General features: G+C 41.1%; 1 protein-coding gene across 5 annotated transcripts in view; it reads left to right on the top strand.

Annotated features, from left to right (window-relative positions):
- The first annotated feature begins 2520 nt into the window (after positions 1-2520).
- The window catches only part of SMYD3 (SET and MYND domain containing 3), a 440712-nt gene continuing 423419 nt past the window's right edge, over positions 2521-19813 (top strand). For 4 of the 5 annotated variants that reach the window (XM_075043153.1, XM_075043155.1, XM_075043154.1 and 1 more), the window contains exon 1: positions 2542-2715. In XM_075043153.1, coding sequence (XP_074899254.1) covers positions 2552-2715 — 164 coding nt within the window. In that variant the 5' untranslated portion in view covers positions 2542-2551. Of the gene's footprint in view, positions 2716-19813 lie in introns of all 5 variants that reach the window. The other variant, XM_075043152.1, reaches the window with a different exon arrangement.

Consider the following 19813-nt stretch of genomic DNA (forward strand, 5'->3'; position numbering starts at 1 on the left):
TCTCACAATATCACTGTAATTGAACACTTTTAAAAAATTTTCTATGAGAACTAAAGATAAGCATAGTAATGTGTGTAACTATTTAGCTGACAGCCAGATTGCTGTCACTTCTTTTGGTAATGAGTTATGTCACTGCAGCATTGAAGTGAATGTCAAAATACATTTTTCTGTGGGAATCCTGTGGCTTGATGTACCTTGGTTCTTCCCAAGAGCAGTATTCTGGATATGCGTATTGCCATTTCTGATTACCCTGTTGCAACCTGGATGAAAACAGTTGCAGACTGAAATAATGATTACTGAGAACAAAACTGAGTACGTTTTAGAAATGAAAAGCTGTTTTGCAGAACTGTTAGGTCTGTCTCTCAGTGTTCTTTTGAGAGGACAATTCAACACTTCTTTCTAAAACACAAGCCCTAACTCCCTCTAAAGGCATAATACAGAAAAACAGACTAAGTCTATCTGCAGTTTAGGACATTTAGCCTGCATCACGTGTGTAATCTCATAAATGAATGAAAGCTATGTAGACCCATATAGAAAACACCATCTCATGGGCTTTGAGCATCACCATTTCAGAGTGGTGCTCTTAGTTAATCATGCAAGTGTTTTGCTCTTCCCCTGCCATTTATCTGGTGCCTCTAACTGATGGCTCTGACAAAAAGCAGCTGTTGTATGGGGCACGTTCCCAGTGATACACACTGTCAGAGCTTGGGTGCCGAGCAGCTCCTGGCCCAGCCATACCTCTTTGTATTCAGCGAGATCCAGAAATATGTCCAGATGCTAGCTCATAAGTAAAATGTCCTGTTTTGGGATGTTTTTTGACAGAATCATTACTGTATCTCTTCCTTTGTGAACCAAACTGTTTAATATTTTGATCAAGATAATGAACTCGTGAAATGTATATTGGCTTTTGCAAAACGAGAACACTGAAATTTGCCTAACTACTGCATAAGCTACGTCCTGAAAGGACGTTTGCCTCACTGCCACTAAATTAGGGCTTAACACGGGAAATATGTAGTTAATATATTCCAGACATCAGTTGTATTTTATAGTTCGTAGGCAATAAATGGGCACAAGCAGAATACGTAGTTTCTTCTGATAAGACATCCTGTAACTCAAGTAATTAAAGGATGTGTAGATAGATTTGTGAAAACACAGAAAACCAGACATATGGACTCAAGGATGAGTAAAACTGAGAACACAAGACGATAAGGAGTGATTTGTTAGCATGAGAACAGCATTTTGGGGGTCAAAGATTATTTGACATGAAAGATACGAGAAGAACAAAGGAAAAACAGAAGTTTAATGTGAAGATATTGAAAAGTGTGACTGAAGGAAAACGACAGGGTGAAAAGTGCAGCCAGAGGAAGACTACTGACTTCATCCCTTGCAGATCCCTGAAGGCCCCTCTGAACCACAAGAGACATGCGCAAGTGGGGGAGTGGCCTGGGGTGGAGTTATGTTAATAGATACCTGAAATATTAAAATAACCCCTTTGAAACACCACAAACACAGTGTATAAAAAAGCGAGTTCGGATATAACCGGTGCGCCTCTGGTTTTGACTATGTGCCCAGCGCTGTTTGCCTTTGTTCTATAATAAACTTGTAAAATTCATGAAATTCAGCGTGAGTGCATTTCTCACAAACTGAAAGGTATATCATCTTCTGCAATGAATAGAATAGGTTTACATACGATGAAGCCCCTGCCTGAGATCTGACTTTTCTATGCTAGTTTCAATGTTGCATCAGTGAAGAAAAGTTGCTGACAAACTCTTGGGTTGCAGTACAAAATGAGTGCGATTTTCCCTTTGCGGTACATTGAAGGATGCAGTGGACTTGCTGCGTTCATGTGCATCAGCTGCCCAGCTCAAAGGGCTTTCTGGTTTCTTGTGGTCCCCTGAAGGATGCAACCTCCACATGTTGTCATGCCACCTTCATTTTCATATGGAATTTTTTCCATGTCAGTGTTGAGGCTGGGTCAGTATGGAAATGAAGTAGTAATGGTGCTGGACAAGGCTAATGTGGCAGCTGGAACTTCCTCTCACTTCAGGTTTCTTCTGAGGCTGGACTGCAGCAGCTGCTGTGTATCAGAAGGGTCCCCAGTCTCGTAGTTAACAATATTTATGATGAGACATCTTCTCCCTGCCTCATTCCATTTAAAACCAAACCAATCAACCCACAAAGTTACAAAGTAACTGAAAAAAATCCAGTATACTCCCTATTTGTAATTGGCCATAGAAACACCGATAACCACTTAGGTCGGCATCACAGGGTGCTGGGTTAATGGAAATGTATTATTAAACCCCCGCCCCTTGCCCTCCCTGCAGGCAAAAGGCTACCCTCTGCCCCGTGGCCTCTCAGCACAGGCGAGAGATCTGGCTTCGGGCAGGAAAACTGAAAACGTCCGCTCAACCCCTGAGGAACAAGGCAAGCCCCCTGCCGCCCGCCGCCGGGCCGGCCCTGGCCCTCAGCTAAGATGGCGGCGGCTGCGCCGCGTCACGTGGCCGCGGGCGGGGCGGCCCCGCGCTCTCTCTGTGGCGGCGCGTGCGGGCGGATGGAGCCGGCGGCGCTGGAGCGGTTCGCGAGCCCGGGGAAGGGCAGCGGCCTCCGCTCCCGCCGGCGGGTGCGGCCCGGCGAGCTGCTCTACCGCGCCGAGCCCTTCGCCTACGTCGTCACCAAGGAGCAGCTGGGCGGCGTGTGCGAGCGCTGCCTGCGCAGGTACCGGCGGGAGGGGGGACGCCGCAGCCGCCGCTCCCGCCGGCCCCGCCCGGCCAGCGCCGCCCCTTCCGCTGAGGCGGAGCAGCGCCGTGCCGCCGGCCTGGGGTCGCGGAGGGGCGGGGGTCCCTCTCTCCTGGGGCGGGGGGTGTCTTTGCCGGGTGCCGGCGGCCGTGTGCCGCGGGGGCGGGCGGACCGAGGCGCGCGGCTTGCCGCTTCCTGCCGCTCTTCTTAGTGAGGGCTTTTTTTTAAAGGCTTTTCTGGCAGGGCGTCTCTCCCGGGCGCGGGGAGCTCGGGCCGAGGTTTCCTGGGCCAGCTGCCCGCTGCGGGCGGCAGGAGGCGGCAGCGCCGGAGGTGGCCGGGTGCTGGGCCGGTGCCTGGCGGCCTTTATCGCGCCGGGCTGACCAGTGGCTGGAGGCGCCACCTTCCGCTCCGAGGCCTTCCTCAGGCGGGCGGGAGCGGCACGACGCCGCCGGGTGGCTTGTCGCTTCGGGGGGCGAAGGCCTGACCTGGCCGGCGGCCGTGGTGGGATAAGGGGCCGTGTCGAGCCCTGTGTGACTGCCGCCGTCCTGCTCAGAATTGCCTGTTGTGATGAGGATGAAGTTCTCGTCAGCTGTAGTCCCGCAAGGAAACCATGCGTGTGACTGTGAGCGTGACACTCTGCCCTGGGCCCTCGTAGGGGTGACAACACCGTTAGGCACCGGCCTTCCTGAAAGAGGCTGCGTGAGGTGGTTGAGTTCACTATCCCCTGTGCGAATTTATCCTGTGTATGGAGCACGTGGTTTTGAGACACCCACTGAGTAAATGCCTGCCTTCTTTCTCCAAATCCTTACAAGTAAGAACTGACAAACCTGCAGTAGCTTTCTGTGTTTGTTTTAAAAAAAACAACAACAAAACCAAAATTGTTTCCTACCCTTTACCAATTTTCCAGCAGGACAGATTGTGATAGACCTGTTTGTAGGAGATCTGTATATTAATACCTAAAATGTATTGGTAGGTAGCCCAAAACCATGTATAATTACCAAAACTTGAAGAAGAGAGACAGTTCAGTAGTTTATTGAAACATTCCCAGTGTTTTGCTTCATGTCCTTCCAAGGTATCTCAGCTTCTGTTCAAAGAAATGATAATGTGATTTTCATTTTTACAGAGAAAATTTGACAGTGTTCCAGGTCACACTTGCATCTAACCTCAGCATATTAAAAAACCCAAACCAAAGCAAAAAACAACCAAAAAAGATTTTTAGCTAATATATCTGTGAAGTCTGACTCGTGACATCAGAGTCCTTTGGGGTAGCAACTGCCTGTACCTTTTCAACTTTTAAGTCGTAAGAGGCTGCAGACTTCAGAAGACAGCTTGAGTGCAGCAACAGGTGGAATGAAAATGAATCTGAAGTGTTTGGATATAGAAGTGTAACCAGGCAAGGTTTGCTGGGAGAGATAGTGATGTTATCAACTGATAGATCATGAAAGGTTATGCATTTGTGAAAGCTTGTCTTTTTTCTAAATAGTGATATCAGCTAAACTGAAAAAGTCAAATAAGGAAGTTAAAAATAATTTTTGACCAATCTAGCTTCTGTTGCAAAATGTACTGTGGCTAGACAGTTTATAGATCAAGACTGTGCAAGCTGACTTCCTTCTTATTAATCTAATTAAAGGCAGATGCTTCTTATTCAACAGACTTTGTTAACTTAGTGAGTGATACCATATATCTGTACATAGATGTCTTTTTTTAAATGTATGGAAATTAGAAAAACGGTGAAGTACTGCTGAAGTGGGATGTGGATGTGGAATCAAACTGTTTCGTGAATCTGGTTTTCATTTAATACACAGTGTCATCTTTGTTCAAAGCCAGGTGTCAGAAAAACCATTACTGTTCATTTCCAGGACTACAGATAAGTCACATTGTCTACTACTGTTCCCGTTTTTCACTCTGATCTTTAGGTGGCAGTACAGGAACACAAATTAAGAAGGAAAAAAAAAAAAAAAGTCTTGTGCTTGACTTTGATTTAGCATTTTAGCAATCTTATTATATAAAATTAATGTTTGAGGCTTTATACTGTGAAGTATAATTCTATACTTTTGTCTCCCAGCTTGTAGTAGTAAATGTTGTTGGATGCAGCTTTTGGCTGGGTGAGCCAGAAGATGGGTAATGATGTGCAGAATATCTTATTTCTGGACTGCCTGCTGAGAAGCAGCATGTTCTCACCAAGATTTGGGGTCACAGACTTGCTGTAGTGCTGACTTACTCTGTGACCTTGGCTGAGTCCTTAACAGCGAGGGTCTGAGGTAGCCAAGCAGGGTAAGAATGGCTGTTGGGGGCAGAGTTTGCTGCTTTGGTTCAGAGAGGAAAGCTTGGCTAGTGCAGTAGTTCTGCTTAGTTTTATCTTAATTAAAGTGAATATTATTGTGGATTTAAAATACTGAAGTGTTTATATGTATATATAGTTAGTGCATTTATCAGTACAAAGACTAACATCCCTTCCTCACCTTACTGGGTGTGGTGGGTTGACCCTGGCTGGACATCAGGTGCCCACCAAAGCTGTTCTATCACTCCCCCACCTGTCAGCTGGACAAGGGAGAGAAAATATAACAAAGGGCTTATGGGTCGAGATAAGGATAGGGAGAGATCACTCAACCAATTACCATCATGGGCAAACCAGACTCAACTTGGGGAAAATTAATGTAATTTATTGCCAATCAACCATAGTAGGGTAATAAGAAATAAAACTGAATCTCAAAACACCTTCCCTCCACCCTTCCCTTCTTCCTGGGCATAGCTTCACTCCTGGATTCTCTACCTACACCCCCCCCCAGTGGCACAGGGGGACGGGGAGTGGGGGTTATGGTCAGTTCATCACACGTTGTCTCTGCTCCTTCATCCTCTTCAGGGGCAGGACTCCTCACACTCTTCCCCTGTTCCAGTGTGGGGTCCCTCCCATGGGAGACAGTCCTCCATGAACTTCTCCAACGTTGGTCCTTCCCATGGGCTGCAGTTTTTCACAAACTGCTCCAGTGTGGGTCCCTTCCACAGGCTGCAGTCCTTCAGGCACAGACTGCTCCAGCGTGGGTCCCCCATGGGGTCGCAAGTCCTGCCAGAAAACTTGCTCCGTGGTCTCCTCTTTCCACAGATCCGCAGGTCCTGCCAGGAGCCTGCTCCAGTGTGGGCTTCGCACGAGGTCACAGCCTCCTTTGGGCACCCACCTGCTCTGGTGTAGGGTCCTCCCTGGGCTGCAGGTGGAGATCTGCTCCACTGTGGGCCTCCCTGAGCTGCAGGGGGACAGCCTGCCTCACCATGGTCTTTGCCATGGGCTGCAGGGGAATCTCTGCTCCGGCTCCTGGAGCACCTCTTCCCCCTCCTTCTTCACTGCCCTTGGGGTCTGCAGGGTTGTTTCTCTTACATGTTCTCACTCCGCTTTCTGGCTGCCGTTTCTGTGTGCCCTGCAACTTTTTTCCTTCTTAAATATGTTATCACAGAGGTGTTACCGCTGTTGCTGATTGGCTCAGCGTTGGCTGGCAGTGAGTCCATCTTAGAGCCGGCTGGCATTGGCTCTGTTGGACATAGGGGAAGCTTCCAGCAGTGTCTTACAGAAGCCATCCCTGTAACCCCCCTGGCTACCAAAACCTTGCCATGCAAACCCAATACACTGGACTGTTGGTACTATTTATATAGTGAAATTAAAATTTTTAGTCAGTTTTACTAGGTCTATGTTGTATGTAGACCATATGGCAGATTTTGGTAACTGCCTCCCCTTTTGTGATTCTTCTTCCTTCAGAGATAATCCTGTATTTTCTAATGAATAGGTTTCATGTTGTTTTTTATAGGTTGGGCTAAAATATTCTGCTATAGCTGATTTAATGAGATAGGGTAGCTGTTTTGAATTATATTCCATTAGCAATTAAAAAAAATACTGTCCTGAAGTAGGATACATAGTAAAGATTTGCTTGGAAATATAAATTTTGATAAAGAAGTAAAGTGTTTGTTGACAGTGTGTATTTCTATGGAAGCAGTGTCTTGAGAGAACACATGACATTGTGTTGCATGATGGTATCTTCTTTGCAAAAGAGTATCTGTAGTGTTAGGGTCAGTGCCTTGCTGAAAATATGCTGTTTGTACTTTTATGGAAGTCTCACGAATTGAATGGCCAGCATCATCTTCCAACAACTTACTGGGGAAAGCAACAGAAAAGATTCTTCCTCTCATTAACTAAAAATTTTCTGTATGGCTTCTTCCATGCTTTAGTATCTCTTTAATGTGGGGTCAGTGGCAGTACAGATTGGTACAGATTTATGTAGCAGGATTGAGGGGGTAAAGAAAGCTGTTTCGCTTACAAACTTAGGGGATTTCACTCAATTTGCCATTCTGCTGGGCATCAATAAAGATGGTGAATAAAGCTAATTGCCAGTGATCCCCAGAGGCTTCCATCATCTCTGTCTGTTCTGGAAAGTGACTATTATGCCTTATTTTTTCTTCTTCTCTATCCTTTACCTGGCCATTGGGCCATGAAATGACCTTTCTTCCAGTCCCTGGCAATTTAGCTTAATTTAGCCTTTCCACAATTGTATTATATTCAGTGGGTCCCCTTTATTGATATGTGTGTTGACACCCTCAGTAGAACTCGGGCAAGTTAGAAAGTAGGCTGTCCTTTCACGGGAGCTGTGCTTGCTCTATCCTTGTAGATTTTATTCATCCAGGTGATTAATGATCTTATTCTTGATTATAGTATTTATTCCAGGGTCAGAAGCCAGGCTTGCACTTTGAATTTTTTAAATTTCCTTAAAAAAGCGAAGTACTGCAAACACTGGAGTTGCTTATATGTTTAGAGTTCTGCTGTTAATGTTATATGAGATTCTAGATGATATCAGAATAGGTCAGAAAATATTGATATTTTCAACTTTACACAAAATTTTAAGTTTAAAGGAAAAGACTTATTTGACCTCTTTTTCTGCCATTAACTGGTACTATTTTTAATATTTATTTTTAATTCTATGGTTTATTAGAATTTGCTTTTATGTAGTTGATCAGATGTTCTGTTAAAATCTGGGTATAGTCAGTTACTTCTCAATTTAACAAAATAATCCTAAACCAGTACTGACTTTTAATGTAGGACAAATGAACATTGCAGAGTTTGCTTGCACATGCTAATTTATCAGGCTGTCTGTTGTATCTGGTGGTGTTGCTTAGTTTGCTCAGCTTGTTAAATCTTTACATGGCTTTTAAAGATGTTCTTTGTCTGATAAGTGAATGCAGAGTTGGCATCTTGGTGCTTGGCAGTTCTCTTCCTCTGCGTATTCGATATTCTGTCGGCCATTAATCCCTGCTGATTGAGTTTCTTGCAAGGTACATGGTAGTGATGGCACTGCTTGGTTTGACATTCAGATTTTGAATTGAAAATATACCCAATCTGTTACAGAATGGGAGTCAAAATGAGGGTGAAAGTCAATTATGCCTTTGGTGTTTGTTTGCTTTTTACAGAACATTTCTCATGGGTTGTATTTACAAGAATCCACTGCAAGGAAACTTAAGTCCTGGTTAATGCTTGGGAACAAGCAAACGAACTTTCTAGGGTCTGTGTCTCACAGAAAGTAGGAAAAAGAGGTAACACTAGCCTATTTCCAAATGCTATACCACTTATGCCTTTAATGGAAAGAGACACTTAAGAAAAGTGAATGAGAATAGGTAATGTACAACGTTATATATAGACTGTGAAATGAAAGACCTAAGTGTTTCTTGTTTGGGTAAGGTCAGAGGTTCAGACTCGGTTAATGGAATAAGAGGAAGTATGGATATGTTTTGTATGACTGCAACTTTTGTAAACATATCTAGAGAGAGGAAAAACATCTAAGTTAGGGCTGTTGGTAAGCTAGCCATGGCAGCAGACACTACTGCAGTATGGGAAATACAACCAAGAATTTGGTACATAGTTTAGCAAAGTGCTAAAAACAGGTAAGTGCTCCTTGCACTACTTCACCTGGTTTAAAACCAGCCAAATAGACACACCTTTACATTCAGGACTGTGGATTCAGTACTGTGCCTTCAGCATAGACACACTCTTAAATTAGCTGCTGGCTTATTTTTTTATTATTATTATTATTACATTATATTTTTATCATCATCATGAAAGTTGGCATGCCATTGTTAAGGTATGGAGTGCCTAGGTTAATGGCATCCTGAAGGTAAAAAAGTACCATTAAGTTATAACCACGGTGTGGAATATTTTAAGTAGAGAGAAGCAGCGTGTGATTCAGAAAGATAGTGACAAGGGGGATAGTTGTGATTGCGTGATCCTTCGTACCACTGTGACCCTGGCTTGGACTACTGCAGATGTGCCTGAGGACAGCTAGCCCTTAACCCTCTAAGTGTACCTCTTTCACCCCAAAACTGGGAGGTCGAGAGAGGAGAGGAGCTCATTATTTTGGCTCTGTAGCAATGAGGATTTCTTCATGAAGGTGCTGTCATTCACCAGCAAACCTAAGATACTTCCTTAAATGCCAAAGAGAGTGTCTCCATTAGCACAGTGCTTGAGTTCTGCTGCTTCCAGCTCTGCTAGGTGACTAGGAGGTGTGAGCTAAGGGATGCTCTTTCCTTACACGGATAGAAGTTTAGCATATATGAGAGTTCCAGTAATGCATGAGGCTATGAAATCTATACTATCTCTTCATTTATGTCTGAAAAATACTTCTGTTGCTGGCTGATCTAGAGATAGCTGTGCTAGCTTCTTGAAAACGTACATTTTGTTGCTCTAGGTGTTCCTGGTGTACTTGTATTTTGTTCTACAGGAATACTAGAATGTGGAAAACTAATATTTGATGGTACGTTCTTTGACTGTTAATTTTCTATCAGTTCTCATCAATGAAGATTGTTAAGTATTATAGCTATATATTTTAGATATAAAACAATATCCCCATTTCATAGTTTGCTTATATAAAAAACCTTTTTTTTTCTTTTGTAGACTATTGTATTTCCATGAATGTTAATAGACTGGAATAACAAGGGTTTTAAAATTCCTTAAACTTACATATAAAAAAATAATTCTTAGACTTACCACATAGATGAATTAAAGTTGGTCAGCATGACTTGGTGCCATGAGTTTGTTGGCAATGACATTTTTAAGATGTGAGAAGTATGGTGTATTTTATGTCCCTTCAGTGACAGTCAAAGTTCTGGGCAGATTTCCAGTAGTTTTCAAGATGCATAAACTCATATGGAGTAGAGGAATATAAACAAATTATATCTGATTAGTGGTAATCGCAGTGTGAAAACACTGTGACTATTAGGAGCGGGTATGTTTTTGCGCTTCCAAGGTAGGATAATCCTGGGAATTATATGCAATAATTTGATGTAGCACTTCTGACTAATCAGTTAGGTTTGCAACTACAGTGCTCTCCTCTCTTTTAATATATCTGATTTTGTGTCAAGTAAGGGCAAAGAACGTGAAACAAAATTGTGTGTGAGTCTTGAGCTATCAGAATTTCAGGTTCCCTGTAGATGTGTGAGAACGTTTCCCAAGACCTGAGAAATCGCACACCACCACCAACAGAAATGTTTCTATCTGTAGCTGAATGACTAATAGCCTAAAAAAAGCATTTTCCTAAGAAGATACTCTCCCTCCCCCATATCTTCTTACTGTGATAGTGAATGTTGAAGCAACCTTACAAAGAGAAGTATAGAAATGCTTTTTTCTGTCCTCGTGCCAGCTGGAGCCATAGGAGAAGTGACTTCCAGGCTGCTGTCCCGTGCTGCAGGAGAATCTTCTGCAAGAGAGAGCGAATACACTATTGATTGTGATATCCTGCAGTATCTTCTCCAGAGAAGGCCCTGAATTTTCTTGTCTAGAGGAATAAAGCCTGTGGTACAAATTACACTTACAGACTCCATCTCCCTTTCTTTCTGCTCAGAGTCAGGTTGAAGGTGGGGAAGGACGAAGCTTTGGCATTCAGGATAGCATTCATATTAAGTTGTCCTGGCCTGCCCGTTGATTTGGTTTGCCTCTCTCACAGCACCATTTAGGAGATTCCTGTTTGCTGTTAGGAATATCCCTTGGTAGGTGTTTTCCTCAACTGACTGTTTCTTTCTCTTGGAGATTTGTTTTGGGAGTATAATTCAGATTCTGTTTGCTGTAAACCCTCTCCTTCCCATTGCACAGTTTTTCTGTCCTCGCTCCATGCCTCCTTACTGCTTTGGATGCTCTGGCCTTGCTTTAGGCAAGGTGTGGGTCCTTGCCCACCTCCTTCTTCCTTTCCTCCCCTGCTTTGCCATTTCAAGGCTGCTGTTAATGCTTTCTTCTGCCAACCTGGCTTTGCCCCTGTTAATAATAGAAGAAATAGAAAAGAGAGGACATTGTTAAAAATAAATTCTCCCAGGTCAAGTGTTTATTGCTGCGTCTGTCATTTATGGAAAATGAAAATTTAAGTTTAGCCATACTTTAGAAGTCCCTAAAGGTCTTACTGTGTTGGGATTTTGTGTTTACAATTTCCATGCTTATACTCTCTGTAATTTGAAAGGCATTATATCAAAAATTGTTGTCAGTCACAGCTTGACATGACAATTTAAGTTGTAGTCATCTTGTAAATTCTTCTGAATTTAGGCTTTACTATGTATCTGCAATCCGTACCTGATACGATATTTCTTTTCTGCATAGTGCAGCCCATAACATTAATGTTTTAAAATATTAATATATTTTGCATGAATGTTCTGCATGAATATTCTTTGCTTGTGGTAAATGATAAAGCCATGAAAATAAGTTTGTGAATTGGATTATCTTTAGTATTCATTTTCTTAGGGTGAATTGTAATTGTGCAAGTACAAAATCAAAATTAGCACTGCGAGGGAAAACATTAAGCAATTAAAATATGGGTAACTTCTAGCTAATGTAGTATGTAATGACACAATTAGTTTCAGATATCTCCCGAGAAAGTTTTTAATTTTGTGTAAGTTGCTGAAAGTTTTACACTGCATTAGGGAATTTATTGTTTAAATTCTTTAAGAAGTGTTAATGACATCTTGTCCATAGGCATTGGAATTCATAAATTGTTAGTGGTTGCTTCATTGTGGCTGTACTCAAAAGCCCCTATGTGCTTTTGGCTGTACGGTGTATGGGATGATGCTGTTTTCCCTTGAAGAATCTACAGTGGTCTTCAGAACCAGTTGTAACAGCTGTTTTGAATTATTCAAAGTTACATAGGTGAGGCTTATAGAATTTTTGGCATGTGTTTCCACTCCACCTATTCATGTTTTGAAATGGGGTATGGATCTGCGTGACAACCTACTTGATGTGCCGGCTATGAGCTGCTGAAAGGGTAGGTATGCTTACCGCTCCCCTGAGTCCTTCTTCTCCTTCCTGCATGTTCCTTCTGCTTCTTATTTGGCAGCTTTGCTGCTTATCTGACCTATGATAAATTGGCAGAAAACCTACTTTCCCAAAATATAAAAATCTTTTAGTGTCCTTGAATCAAAAATATTACTGGGGGGAGAGAGGAGCTGAAGTGGCCGTTGAAGGGATGTGTCAAGGTTAGACAGTCAGGGCTGTGCCTTCTGGTAGTAGCTAGCCTTTAGTCTGCTGTAGCTAAAAATGATGCCTTAAAAAAGGGCAGTTAGGGGCATTTCCAAGCTCTTATGGGTGTCTTGAGGAGAAGCAGGGCTTTCAGGAGTGCAGGACCAACTGGCTTGTTAGTGTGGAGGAGGATTTTATCCACCTTGTAGCCTGAATGAGTCCTGGGCAATCAGGTCTCGGCTTCATTCCTTTACCCAGTCATGTTTCTGCCATATTTTACTTCCACAGAAGCATTTTCTACCATAAGCTTCAATTTAGTAGAAGAAAAAATGCAGACATTTTCAGTTGTTTCTTACCACAGAGAAAATATTTTCTTTTTGGCTGATGTCTTGGTTACATAGGAGTGTCTTGACTTTTCTGACTTCATTTTTGTCAGTGATTTTACTTATTTCAGGTTCTGTACTTAATTACTGCAATCGTAATTCTTACAGTGTGCCCCTGTGGCTGAATGGGAGATTTTATCTAGAGACCAAGGTAAAGTTTTGACTCTTTCCCAAGGACATCCCAATGACTGTAGGGTTGGGGCCAAGTGGCACAATTGGTTGAACACCGGTGAGTAAGTCCTATGCTAACTCAAGCTGTAATCCCCTGTTCATGCAATATTTAGCTTTCCTGTTTATCATCTTAGCTACTAGCTGCCTTCGGCTCAGGGCTTGTTCTGCTGTTAGCTTGATTGCTCAAGCTTAAGTGAAATTAAAGACTGAATTTTTTTTTTAATGTAAACTATCTTCTTGGCCTCTGAGTATCAGAGCACCTGATCCTGCAGTCAATAGGCAGGAAATACAACTTTTGGCTTCACTGGGGAGGGCTTGCCCAGGTATTCACATAGGGTTTGTGCACTACCTGTGCAATCAGGTTTCAGCATTCAAAGGAAAAAAGCCACCAAGTGTGTTGAGAAGGACTTCTTAGGAGGGTGTAATTAGGAGTGGTTGTGATGGAAAAATGCAGAAAAAGAACAAAAGATCACCACTGAGAAAGAAGAGGGAGTAAAAACACTGTTATCAACTATAGGCCCTTTCTTACAATTCAAATGGATATGGCTCATTCATACAGTTTGGGTCAAATGTCTCATTCAACTTCTAGAAGTGCGTGCTAATGACCTGAAAAGACAATTTCTGTGGTGGTGGCATACTTGGTAGTGGGAAGGATCATGGTAGAATAGTGGGAGAGAAATTGAGACAAGATGTTTGGTGAGGCATTGCCCTCAAACAGAAAAGATTTGTCTCAGGAAATGTTGAGCATGAATTAAACGGTGTATGTTTCCTATGTAAAGTCTTTGTTCAGTGTATTTCATGCTTCTCAAAGGCCAGAAACTCGTTTTTATTTATTTGTCAAGAAAACCTTGAAAGCAGTTCGCTTTAACATAAAGGTTCAAACTGGAGTGCTGTCTTGGGTTTTGTTTTTTTGTTTTGTTTTTTTTAAGTACTACTTCTCCCTGGTAAGACAAACTATAGCACCTCTTCTTTGTCTTGCTGTGGCCTGGCTGCTATTTTCCATCACAGAAATAGAGCTTGCAGCTCCTTCTGAGATAAGTGGTGTGCTGAGGAACACTTGCTGTGTATAAAAGTGTATCTCACAAATTTTTACCTCCTCATTTCTATGCAACTTGTCTGTGTGTGAGGAGTAAATTCAAGTATCACTTTGCAGATTATTGTGCTAGGAATCTTTATTGAATGCTATATGGGATGAGAAAGGTTTGTACCAGGCTGGTGCGCTGCAGTTTAATTTCCTCTGGAAAAAAAAAAAGATATTTTTTTGATCATACTCTGGATCCAGATAGCCTAAGCATTGGGCGAGTATTGATGTGAGTCTGTACTTTGTGTAGCTTGCTTTGATTTCTGTGGTGCATTGACTCCAAGTCCTTTAGCTGTTGAAAGTATCTTAGTCCAGATTTCTGAAGAAGCAAAACCAGACCAGAAGATTAAAAAGAAACATTGAAATGGTACAGAAAACCACTTCAGAGATTTAGGTTCATAAGTGTCTATGCTGTTTTAGCAAATGAGACTGGCTACTCAGTCATTTACAACTTTGTACATCCACTTTTATTAAAACCATCTTAGTTGATATTGCTGTACAACAGATGCAATAGTTGTGGAAACATTTTCTTGAAATACTCTATGAAACTCAACATGTGATGATAGATTTATCTGAAGTTTTTTGCTCCAGGAAAAAAAGAGCCTATGCAGTAATTGACACAAGATATATATGACATCAGGTGTAAAACAGATATAGCAATGAAATGTATTTTATCTTTCATAAAATCTATTACAGAATTACGTTGGGGTTTTTTTTGTAGACAGTAGTTTTGGTTTTAGTCCCCAAAATAAGCACAGAATAGTATCTCTTACTCTAAGAATGTCCCTTTCTGTGGCTGAGACAGTTGATAAATTGTGCTGATGAGCGCTAAAAAGAATGACAGGTCAGGCATAATAATAGCAGGAGAGTTATAAAGGCTTTTATTTAGCAACCCAGTTACTGAAACAAGTTAATCTTGCTACTTCTAATAGATAACTAGTATTTTATTAGACGTGCAGTCGGTCTGTATATTGCTCATGTGTGGGTTTTCCTGCCACTTGATAGCCTTTGTCGCTTTGGGAGTCATTTTGATTGAATTACACTATTTTAAATGGTTAGTGCCTTATTATGTGTTCTGTTAAGTCAAAACTACTTAAATTAGATTTCTAATGAAATAAGGAGTTGGGACATGCTGAGCATTGTATGCAAAACAATTAGACCTCTAAAGACTTTGTGGAAATTTGGGTTGGGGTTGCTTTACTGGACTCACCTTTCTACTGAAAAGTGTGCTGACTGTAGAATCCTATTGCGTAAATATATAAAATATAACACAGGCTGGATTCACTTGTGCTGAGTTAATGACCCTTATAGGATTTAGGATTAAAAATAAATAAATGTGTGGAAGGTGGTGTGTATGTTTGTGCTGAAATATGTGTTCAACTAACTTCTCATTGATTAGTAAGTTATGGATTTATCAAGTCTTATTTTTATGGTGCTTGTTTTATTCAATGTTTCAGGAAAGGTTTACCTTTCTGTTCCTGTTCACTGCCTTTATAGATATTCCCTTTGCAATAATACATGTCACTTTACTTACATTTTTATCTGAAGAGGCTGTTGTAAGATTTCTCACCTGTAAGGGCTGGTTGTCATTTTCCTCCCTTTCTGCCACCAGGTGAAGCCTTTGTAGACAATCTTTGACCACAGCTTCTGATAAGGGATCAGTCAAAGCAAAGAATGGCAGCACTTGCCTCCTTTTTAATTTGTCTTGCTCATGTATAAAACTGAAGATATTCTCAGCTGATGGGTATGTTTTAATGCATGAATGAGGAATACAACAGGTGAAGGATGACCTTGTAGTTCAGATACAGAATTGGACGATTAGAGCCCTTGTTTTTTTGCTGGCTTCATCTGTGAAATTGAATAAGGTCTTTTTAATTGCTTACCTATTTGAGAGAGATTTGAAGTTTGTCACATTCACCCATATACTTAGAAGTTGTTGATAGCATGTAAAATAGAAAATATTTTAATTATATGTTTGTATATCACCTTAAGGGCAATATTTGACCTTAGCGCCCTTGGACATCTTAAAAAGTTATTATAAGCAGCAGAAGGCATATCTGCTATAAATTTAATAGTACCACTAGGAAAAAGTCCAACACCAACAGGTTTATACATATATTTAGAATTAACACAGCTTTTTAAAATTGCTAAAATATGTCCTAATTCTGCCAGAGCTGAAAGCTTTGCTGTGCGAAACTTTATGGCCCATGCGATTTGCCAGATGAGAATATTGTGGTGCTAGATCATATGATGGTTCTTTCCAGCTTCAAAAGCTGTGAAACTTGCTTGTCCTTGGACCAAGAAAAAAGTTTACGTGTGGAAAAAAAGCAGCTTAACTGATAATGTAGAAAAACAGAAAAGGGGCCAGTGGAATCTGAATTACAACATACTAAAGAAAACATCAGTGTGAAAAATTGTTTACCTGTGATGGGCTCAGGAGACATAACCTAGAGAGCTGCTCTAAGCAGAAGGGTTATTAAATATTTCTGGGAAAGACTGATCGTAAAGGAAGAACGTGTTAGTTTTTTAAAGTACTGATCTGCCGTGGATGATATTGTGATATAAATCACTTACCAAACCAAAGAGAAAATTTAGTAGATGGAACCTAAACTAACAACATATGTATGGCAAGAAGGGTTATGAAACATGCTTCCTGATTTTTGCAAGTATGTGTAAAAATCTCAGAGAGATTTTGAAAGGTGAGACCTACAGTCTTATTTTCCCTGGAAAGTTACAAGGCTGTAGCCCCTCTGTGTGGCTCATGGGAACACTTAAAGAATGAAGAGAAAGTGGAAAATACAAGTCTGGGAAGAGATTCATAATTTCTGTATAAGACTTGAATTTCCTGAAGTTGAGAAGCATCTTGAGGATAAAAGTGGTTTAAATGAACAGGATTTCTTAATGGAAATGATCTCCAAGAACTTATATGCAAACCGGTGTGGAGGGAACTGGATTTTGGGCTGGGCGGTAGAAAGATGTGTCTTTGTATTTGGCCGGGAGAGCTGTAGGATGGAAGCACCAATGTTTGACATGTAGCTGGAGAGCCTGGGGCTGTCTGCATGATGGTGTTGGGGCAGTTACACCGCCTGGTGGTGGAAGAGCACGTAGGTGTCACGGTCCGTACTAATGAACGTGGATGTTACCTCCAATTCTGAATATCCTGTTTAAAAGTTGTTTTTAGCCTCTTATCTTGTTCCTGAGTCTCAGGAGGAATTGAATTATTAAAGGACACATTCTGCCGTTGAACAAGTAGCTCTCAGCAATGTCAGTGTTTCGTGTGCACAAAATACAGTGATCTTTGGCTTTCTGTTGGGGGGAGCTGGTGTAGGGCTCTGGTCACTCCTCCTGCAGCATTCCTTCCCTTATTAATTTGCTTTGAGGCAGATGAAATAATTTACAGAACTCCCAAGTGCTTCAGAAATAATTATGGAGCCAAATTCCTTGTCCTTAGAGATTGCCGTGGGAGTTGTGACTTTGGGAATCCGTCTGTTCAGAACAACTGTACTGTAGACTTATTAATTTTTCATTTTCATATCTTCTTTTTAACCTCCCCCCATGGAGTCTTATAAGTTGTAACTGTCTGTACACATACTATTTTATGACCCTTGTAGTTAGGGCTGCTTGTGAAGCACATATTTGGTGCTCATTCTCATATGTTCATGTAGGCTTTAATTATAAAATGAATTTCTACTAAAAAGTACTTTACTAATAGCTGTTTGTTATTAATTGAAAGATTATGCTTGCTTTTCTGCCTGGTAGCACATGAGGATTCAGTATCAGTTTTAAAAACTGCATTTGTTGGGACATCTCTATGTTGATCCATTTTACAGCTGGAAGGTAATGGCATTTTTAAATATTAATTTTATTTTTCAGATACAAAGTCACCTGCACTGTGTGTTTACCTCTCTCTCTTTTGCTGTAAATTCTTTGAGGCATGAAATAGCTTGCCAGTTGTCTCTTATGCTCAGAAGTTAATGAGTGTTTATCAGTTTATTGCAGATAATAACTTAGCTACAAACCGTAATGCATGCATAAGCTCATTGTGTAAAATTTTTGCCTTAAGACAATGTTTAATTGGTGGTTGTAGGTTTAGTAATGTCATCCCAGGCTGTGCTTTCCCCCAGGTCTCTGCAGCAGAAACTTCCTCCTCCCTTACCATCCTGCCCCATTTTGCGAGCAGATGAGGTTAGAAACTTTTCTTAGCTTTGACATGCTTCCAATTTTGCCACAAACTTTCACTAGCTTTTAGCAGAGCAGGTGTTTTAGCTTTACCTTGCAATCAGTCCTTCGTATTTGTTCTGGCTGGTGGAAACAAATGACCTGTGGTTTCTCTTAGGCTTGCACCTATGAAGTAAAGTCTGTCCCTGATGTATGTATGTCTTGTTTATTGCTGCTGGGGATGTGAGTTAACAATCAGGAACAACAAAATCTCTGTGGACTCACTCCTGCAATTATCTCCTATCAGAATTTCTAAAAAAGAGAGAAAAAGGTTTTAATATTTTTGAACTCATATGTCTCCTAGAATTAGTAATTTCCAAAGTGCATTTCTTTTTTTGTTCATGTGTGTTTTGTTTTTATGCATATGTATGCTTCTTATGCAAGAAAAAAAGCTGGATTAATTTTAATTAGAAGAACAGTATGTTCTCTTAAACTTGTAGCTGAAATAATTTAGTTCTTATTTTTGAGAAGTTATTTCCCAACCAACTTTAAATTAATTAAAAAAAATAATCCATGAATTCCTTCTCCTTGATTTTTATTTTACAGTTACTGAAGATATATTTAACAAATAAATATGGTGTGCATTTGGGGAAACAAGTTTTATTATAGCAGTAAGGTTAGTGCTGGCACTGTGTACTACAAGGTTATACGGTGGTGGTAGGCCATCAATCAGTTTGTTACTTAATGAGATTTACCACAAAGCTTTGTATGGTAATGGCTTCAATATCAGGCTTTTGGAGAAATCCTTCATATAAAAACTCTATCTTATTCTATATTAAAAATGTCATAGCAGTTACGGGAAAAAAATTACAACATTTAGACTATTTTTTTCTTGCTTCACATTGGGCTTTTGCATAACTGTGTGTTGACAAAGCCTCATTGACAGAAAGTTGACTCTTGTTTTACATCTACAGTAAGTGTAAACATTGTATGTTGGTGTGATTGTAGTTCCTATAGCACTGTCCATAAGGAGTGATGTTTTCCAATTACGCAGTTTAATTCTCTAGCCTATTTCAGCAGTAGACTTACTTGAAAGCAAATGTCCCTCCTCCTCATGCTGAAAGATGGTAAGCTTCTTAATTATGCCGTGGGGTGGGGGGATGTCAGCGCAGCTGCTCTTCTTGTGCTTTGCTTTAAACATACAAAGAGTGGTATTTAGGTGGTGCTAAGGTAGGGATTTCTGGGTGCTCTGTGTGGAGGTCAGGTGCTCCGCACTTTGTTTCTGGATTACATGCTCCAAGCAGAGCCTGGCACTGAGCATCTTCAGGAACTGTGGTTTCCTTTCAGCACTTGCACCCTGCAACAGCTGCCAGGGCTTCACCTGTGACCAAGACCTTCTGGGGCTTGTTTTTTTGGGGTGCTCCAGGGCCAAAGAGTTTCCGTAGGGAGGGCTGATGTGACCTGGTTTGTCATGTCCCAATTAGATGAAGTATTTTTCCAGAACATGTTGCTGTAGTGAGGAGAAGCTGTTTCTGGTGAACACAGGTAGCAGCAGCCCAGGGAACGAACATCTAAGAGTATCAATGCAGTTTGAAGAGGAAGTAAATGGACATGATTGTGATAGACATGATTAAAACCGTTCTCTTGTGTACTGCTTTACAATACACTCTTCTGAAGCTACATTAGATTAGTGGAAGGAATAAAATTTCACCATATGAAATATGGTAGTGTCTGCTGATTCATACGTTGGTGTGAGGATAGGAGGAGTCATGCTTTTATTTCATTCTTATATTTTTTTGTATGATTGTTTTCCAACAC

Source organism: Buteo buteo, chromosome 12 (genome assembly GCF_964188355.1).
Source record: "Buteo buteo chromosome 12, bButBut1.hap1.1, whole genome shotgun sequence".
In the NCBI taxonomy this organism is placed as follows: Eukaryota; Metazoa; Chordata; class Aves; order Accipitriformes; family Accipitridae; genus Buteo; species Buteo buteo.